Raw genomic sequence first — 7938 nt, 5'->3', positions numbered from 1 at the left:
ATATATATATATATAGTTATAGTTATTATTCACATTTCAGAAATGGGGAAACTGAGACTCTAAAGCCCAAAAGCTCCGAAGTCACCAGGCAGCAGGAAGCAAGTCTCTTGTTCCAAACCTGGGCATTTTCCTCTGGGCCCACACAACAGTGTGGTGGCTGCTGCCAGGGTCACTACTGCTTCAGTATTTTTATTACGTACAGAGCTGTGGGAATCAGAGGGTTTTAGGGTGGAGGGAAGTTGACCTCCACATCCAAGCCTCAATCTCTGATAGATAAGAAAGCCAAGAGGTGCAATGACTTGCCAAAAGCAAGTAAGTGGCAGGAGACAGGACTGTGGAGGATGTTTACCTCTAAAAACAAAACTGTGTGTCTTAATTTAGGTAAGACACAAGATGTAATGACAATCTGTCATATTATACAATGACTCATTGTCTTGAGCTTTCCTCTGCCGTTTGGCGAACTTCCTTCCAAGAGTTAGGAACATTAAAATCTCAAGAGACAGACCCACCAAACGCAAGGTATTCGATAATGCCCTGAGCCATTCTCAGCTAGAAAGATGATTCAAGTTCAGCTAATAAAAGTGTGTCTCCAGGCATGCCTGCCTTCCACTGTGGCACAGGAATGCTTCCTCATCATCTTCCTCCATCATCTTCCTCCATGGTATGAGAGGGCAACTGCTCCGTCCCCACACATCGACCTCAGGTCACAAAACACCGTGGTTTTGAGGCAGGAGGCAAAAATGCCAAGATCTCCCACAGATGCCTCTCAAAACATGTGCCATTAGTGTCAGAGGCTGGAATGGCCAGGTTTGCATTCAGAACCCAGAAGTGACTGAGGGACACTCTCTCTACCAAGGTCACACAAAGAAAATGTGCCAGCCAATCCCCAGTAAGAGTGTCACCTCAACAGATGAATTCCAAGCTGCCCCGTCTGCCTTCAGAAAGCTGCCCCACATGCAGGTGTTCGAGAACCCCTCCCAACCACTCGTCATGCAGTCTCTGAGAGCCTGTGCAGATGTTCCAGCCAGGTGGTCAGAGCCCCTGTCCAGGGTCCCTGGCCTCTGTGACATCCTCTTCTGTGATCTGAAGATGACCTGGAGCCTGGTGGTCCCAGGACATGTCCCAGTCACCTCTGCTTCCCCGGTGTCTCCACATCATCTCGCCATCCTCGGCACTCCACAAGGCTCAGCATCCTCAACACTACGACCAGCGCTGGCCTCTCTCGAAGACTCTCCTCCTCCTCCCACAAATGTTTCAGAAAAACACAACTGAAACCCCACTTTTTGTTACTGTTGTTAATCCTCACCCAAGGACATTTTTCCCATTGATTTTTAGAGTAGAAGGGAGGGAAGTAGCGGGGAAGGGAGCGAAACATTGATGTGAGAGAGAGACACATTGATTGGAGGCCTCCTGCATGCACCCTGACCAGGGCTGCGGTTGGAACCTGCAACCTAGGTACACGCCCTTAACTGGGACTCAAACCCTCAAAACCTCCATGTGCTGGCTCTAACCACTGAGAAACACAGGCTAGGTGAAACCCCAGTTTTTATTAAAACATATGCCCTCTTCTTCAAATAATGTTAAGATTTCTAATGATCTTATGTAGGTAACTCTTGATAGCCCACCCAAACTACAAACACCAGGAAATGTCTTTTTTTGGGATTTCTCACACTGTTCTTCAGTGCTAAGAATACTGCAGTTACTTGATGTGATAAAATGCTTCTATGCAGCACCACCGTCTATATATGACAAAGCGATTTTTACATTTGTGACTCTACTATCTGAAATCATTCCTATTATCTTTATAATATCATGGAATCTAAAAGACACACCTGCAGTCAGAGAAAGACAAGTATCACATGATCTCACTCACATATGGAATCTGAGTAACAAAATAAACTGATGAATGGAGTGGATCCAGAGACATCTGGAGACTATCATGCTAAGTGAAATGTCAGTCAGAAAAAAACAAGTATCACATGATTGCACTCATATGTGGAATCTAACTAAGAAAATAAACTGATGAACGGAGTGAATCGAGACATGGAAGACTGGATCAGAGTGCTGAATCTCGGAGGGAAGGCTGGGGAGGTGGGTGGGTGGCAGGTAATCAACTAAGGATCTTGTATGCATATATGCATGGCCCATGGACACAGATGAGGCCATAAATATATGTAGCGGTGAGGGCCTGAGGCGGGGGTGGAGGACGGGCTGAAGGGGATCGATGGGGGTAAAAAGGGGACATATGTAATACTTTCAACAATAAAGAATTATTTAAAATTAATTAACTAATTAAATTAAAAAATTTTAAAATAAAAAAGACACACCTGTACCACATGAAATAAAAATCCTCAAGTATATTTGGTTGGCAAAAGATAATTCGAAAAACAAACACCACAGAAATGACATTAGTTTTGACATTAAAAGTCAATGAGCGCCCTGGCCAGTTTGGATCAGTGGTTAGAGCATCCACCTACAGACCGAAGGGTCGAGAGTTTGATTCCTAGTCAAGAGCATGTACCTCGGTTGCAGGTTCCCCAATCCCAGTAGGGGCACATGCAGGAGGTGACCAATCAATGTGTCTCTCACGTCAATGTTTCTCTCTCTCCCCTTTTCCCTCCCTTCCAATTTCTCTAGAAATCAGTGTGGGGGGGAATATCTCTCCTTGGATGAGGATTTTTAAAAAAATTAATGAGGTATTAGTTTTTATGTCAAAAGTCAAAAGAAAATTTAGCTCAGCCTTCAAACCAATATTCAAACGTTACCTCATCTACTCACCTATACTATCTATCCATATCTTTCACATGAAGCAAATGCAACCTGTACTACCCTGAACTTAGTAATTTACTAAGAACCTCTGGTTTACGAATATCTTCCTCTGTCCTGAACAGCTCCATCTTTAAAGTGGCCTGGACCACACAGAGGTCTCCTGACCTACTGTGTACAGGGAGTCTATGTCACACCACAGGGCCATGTGTTGGGGTTATTTACTGTCTTCCACTGTATGCAGCCATCATAGGGGATGGTGCCACTGTGTGCTAGAAAGAGTCAGGAGAATGTCTTCTCTTCCTCCTCCTCTTCTCCCAACAAAGTCTGACACCTTTCAGCAAAACTTGACATTCCTGCTTAGGTGGCCATGGTGGCTCCATGCAGTCGTCATTGCACATGACTTTATTAAACCTCATTTACTGACTCAAACCAGGAAGACCAAAGTGCTCTTGTGACCACCTGACATGTCTTCCTCCGCACAGAGTATGGAGGGCAGGAACTTCGAACTCCACCCAGCTGCCTGGGGCTTGGCCCCAGTGCTTTGATAAGGGGACAGTGACAGTGATGACAGTGCAGACAAGAGGTGGAGCTGCACAGGCACAACAGGCAGTTCCACACCTGGAGGGAGGAGTATGCACTCTGACCACTCCCTGCCCAGTGCTCTCCCAGAGTCAAGGCTGAGCAGAGCCCACCAGATACAGGACTACCTTGATTTCAGGCAATGTACCTTTCACAACACTCTCCTGAGAACACAAACAGGACAAAACCATTCTGCACAGTGAGTGTGAAGGTGAACATACCTTCAAGCCACTATCTCACCAGACCCATTTTGAAAGTAAGGAACCTAAGGTTCGGGCATGTTGAGCAACGTTTCCTTTGGCGCACAGCTGGACCAGCCATGCGGCAGCTCTTCAGGGAGAAGGTGAGTCTCCTGACTGCTGGTTCAAACTTCTTCCTCATATGGTTTGTCTCTCAAGGTTGGCCAAATGAGAGTGAGATATTTCATAAGACTTTTTTGTTGTTGTTAATTCTCACTGAAGAATAATTTTCCATTGATTTTTAGAGAGAGTAAAAGGGGAGAGAGATGGAGAGAAACATCGATGTGAGAGAAGCACATCGAATGGCTGCCTCCGCATGTGCCCCAACTAAGGCTAGGGATCAAGCCGGCAACCGAGGTAGGTGCCAGGAACAGAATCAAACCCGGGACTCTTCAGTCCGAGATTGTTAATTCTCACTGAAGAATAATTTTCCATTGATTTTTAGAGAGAGTAAAAGGGGAGAGAGATGGAGAGAAACATCGATGTGAGAGAAGCACATCGAATGGCTGCCTCCGCATGTGCCCCAACTAAGGCTAGGGATCAAGCCGGCAACCGAGGTAGGTGCCAGGACCAGAATCAAACCTGGGACTCTTCAGTCCGAGGGCTGATGCTCTATCCACTAAGCCAAACTGGCTAGGGTAAGACATCTTTTAAAGACACCTAGAAGCTGCAGGCAGCTCACAGATTATGCAAAATATAAGTAAATTCTGTACAGTGACTTAATGATTCCTAAGCACAAGCACAGTAAAGTCAGCTAACATGGCCCAATTGGGGAGACGGTAGGTCTTGTGACTAGCTCCCCTGACAAGTGGAACCAAAGTTGGGGAGATAGGGGAGGGGGACAAGGATGAGAGGGCACACACACAATGAAAACAGAGGGCTCTATTCCACCTCAGGCACCCCCTCAGTCCAACTGTCTGACAGGGCAGTAGCTTGGGGGAATTTCTGGGACCTATACCAGCTATCACCGCAGAGGGCCTCCCTCTCCCTGTCCGCCTGCTCAGACTCAGCCTAAAGCCCCAGATCCCAAAGCCAGGCACCTTTCCCATAGAGAAGCCCTGGGAGCTCATTAAGCACGGCCTTGCAGGACCTTGTTGCGAGGCCTGGTTGTGGTGTTTGCTGTGCCGAGGGGGGCACTGGTATCATCCCCTTTATAAGACAAAGAAATTGAGATGTGCTGGTTCATTCAGAGTTGAACTGCCAAACAGGGAAGGGTATGGGGGTCTCTGTCTCCTGGCCCATGTTCTCATGGATCTGTGAATTCTGGTTTTCAGTTTCAAACGCATTCTCGGGTCACTCTGGGAAGCATGGTAGGGCTGCAGGAACATTTGTTTTGGCATCAAGCAGAGCCATTGGTTTCTCATCTGCAGCTTACCTTCTGTTTAGGTTAAGCACATTATTTAAACAATAAACTTCAGTTTCTGCATCTACTTAAAAGTAAAGTAACTGAGATGCAAGATGCCTGGCACATCCCTAAGATTCCCTAAGTCTTAGCCACTTTTTCTTTATCAATTCAAAAAGAATTCAAAATTATACTAGAAAAATTTATTTTTCATTGACGTTGACAAGAGTCTGTTTTTATAAAGAAAACATAGTTGTGTGGACAGAAGCAAAACAAGGAGGACTTCCCTTTCACCAGTCTTCTCCAAACTCACTGCAAGGTTCTCACGACTGAAAACTGGCAAGAGCAATAAGTAATCAACCAAAGGGACCTCCAATGACTAGACTGTGATTATTTCTTAAGCGTTAACAGGAATTATATTTTTCTGAAGAGAAATACAAGAAAAATGCCAGTACAGGAAGTTCTCAACATCATTGATAGATTTTGTGACGTTAAGTGAAATTTTACCATAGTCTTATTGATATAAACAAAAGTTAGCATCCTAGGGCAGTGGTCGGCAAACTCATTAGTCAACAGAGCCAAATATTAACAGTACAACGACTGAAATTCCTTTTGAGAGCCAAATTTTTTAAACTTAAACTATATAGGTAGGTACACTGTTATTAACTTAACTAGGGTACTCCTAAGGCTTAGGAAGAGCCACACTCAAGGGGCCAAAGAGCCGCAGTTTGCCGACCACGGCCCTAGGGCATCTCACCACCATTTTAACAAGGACAGAATTCAAGAACCTTCTACACTGTTCATTTCCTTTATGGTCTATATGCTCACCACCCCAATTGGAGATTTCCATATTCCGTAAGACAAATGCTACTCTAAGAATGGTTTTCAAAGGTTAGCAGCATGTTGTCACATGACCTTCTTTTCTGGCTGTTAATGGAGGCCCAAGGAGCAGAGCTTGCCCTGAGGCATAAGGAGGGGATGTCCTGCGGCCTGGGTGTGGAGAAGTGAAGTGGATCCAAAGGATCCTGGTAGCCCCAGCTCAAGCACAGTCAAGAGGGGCTAAAGGCCAGATGCTGGCTGAGTTCTGTGAAGAAAAGGAGATACACTTCCTACTCCTCTCCTAAAAGACACCATTATATATAGCTTAGCTTTATGATTTATTTAAAGAAACATTTGCTTGCTATCGTAGGAAAATACGTAAGTTACAAGCAGCACAAATTCTAACAAATTCCCATTTTACTAATGAAAAGTCGATTGCTGCTCCAAGCCACACATTGGGGACAGGAACTAAAAACAGAAGCACCAAGGAACTTGATTCAAGGCTAATCCAGGAAACCTTTTTGCAAGTCACACCCAACTATGCAAGTGATAGCAAACTTCCCCTAATTACCCGACTACTAGAAATATAACCAACCACTCAAGTTTTAGCATCTCACATAAAGGTAGTTATCTACAGGTGACCGGGCTTTCACACCAGCACCTCATCTCATCTTCACAGCCAGACTTTGAGAGAATGGAGCCCTCGGTGCTGTTCCTCATTTCACAGGTGAGGACACCTCTCTGATGGAAAAGCAGATTCAAGAGATCAAGTGAGCAGACCAAGGTCAGAGGGCCAGGGTGACAGGCAGCGAGCTCTGACTGGACTCCAGATTCAGGGAGACTGAAGCCACAAACTCTTGAAGGCACGCAAGGAGCTTAACTTAGACACACCTGTAACTAGGAATGAAAAACTATGGTTTACAAAACAAACGAAGTTAGTAGAACAACAACTTAATATTTTCCTAACCAATCAACAACTATCACACCCAAAATAAATTTATGAGGCAAGTTTTAGTTTCTGAAATGTACTAAACTACCTTATACCTACGTCTTTAAGAACGAATACTTACATCAAAATTCTTTACCAAAAAATGAGTAAGGCCATGATTTCAGTTGAGAATGAGATAGAAAAAGCAAGTTTAACGACACACATTTGGGTTCTCTGTTAGCTTCCAAAATATTTCCTTTTTAAAACTATCAGGACCAGCTAATAAATTTGAAGGACCATTCACCAAGGAGCTAAGTGGAAGTTTTTTCCATGCAAAACTCACTGGAAATTTACATTATATTTGCTATCTACAAAAGTGCTACAAATTTGGCCTGAAACAAAAGGGATGTTAAGAGCAAGTCACTTGTACAATTGAGGAAAAGCAGAACGCTGAAACAGAAAAGGATAAAAGAAGAAAATCATGGAGAACCAGCACATCAGAAACAAAACTGAAGACTCGTGGTTTTCTTCTTATTTTTGTAGGGACCCTCATAAAGCTGAAATCTTCTCAATCGCCTCAGAATACCTTGACAAACACTGTAGGCTGTTGTTCTTTTAAATCTGGCCACAAATGTTTTCACTACCTCCTACCCCAGGGGGGATTCTTTCCATGGCACCAAAACTCAAAGCATGTAAAAGTCATCGTCTTGATGCCCTTAATAACTTTTGAGCCTCGAATACTTGAAGTAGAGGATCAAGTGCCCAAGTCAGATCCTGGAATATTTTTGGCTTCTTATCAACCTCTCCCCAAATAAGTTTCAAAAGCCCGTTCCTTTGTTGTGTTTCCACCATCTGACAACTGCAAAGATGCTGCAGGGTTTTCTCTCTCCATTTCTAAACTACTGTCTGCTACACGAAATAGCCTCCATCGTCAATGATCCTTTGAGGGGGGGGAAAAACAACCTTCAAGAATCTATTGTACCTGCCCAAAGACAGGACACTTCCTGCCTTTAGCATGGATGAAGCACGGGGAGAAACAGCCCCTTGGGAGAAGAGGGGCACCTCTCCTCCAGAGTGCAACCCCAACTGCGAGACAAATGCAGGCGCGGGCTCAGGGGCTGCATGCAGTGCAGGCACGAAGGTGAGCACGGGGCACACCGAGAAGGGGCCGGGGTCCCCGTACCTTTTCCGCGAGGCCCCGAGCCGCCGGTGCTGCTGCTGCTCCCCCCGGCGCCCGACGAGTCCTTCCTGAGCCGCTTGCT

General features: G+C 45.0%; 1 protein-coding gene across 1 annotated transcript in view; it reads right to left on the bottom strand.

The window, feature by feature from the left end:
* The window catches only part of CRAMP1 (cramped chromatin regulator homolog 1), a 65652-nt gene that overhangs the window by 56809 nt on the left and 905 nt on the right, over positions 1–7938 (bottom strand). Inside the window, exon 2 of the mRNA XM_014539988.1 lies at positions 7860–7936. Within this exon, the coding sequence (XP_014395474.1) occupies positions 7860–7936 (77 nt within the window). The remainder of the gene's footprint in view (positions 1–7859; positions 7937–7938) is intronic.

Source organism: Myotis brandtii, unplaced genomic scaffold, assembly GCF_000412655.1.
Source record: "Myotis brandtii unplaced genomic scaffold, ASM41265v1 scaffold233, whole genome shotgun sequence".
Taxonomy (NCBI): Eukaryota; Metazoa; Chordata; class Mammalia; order Chiroptera; family Vespertilionidae; genus Myotis; species Myotis brandtii.
Note: the sequence above shows the minus strand (reverse complement) of the source record. Positions and strands in the feature narration are given on the sequence as shown.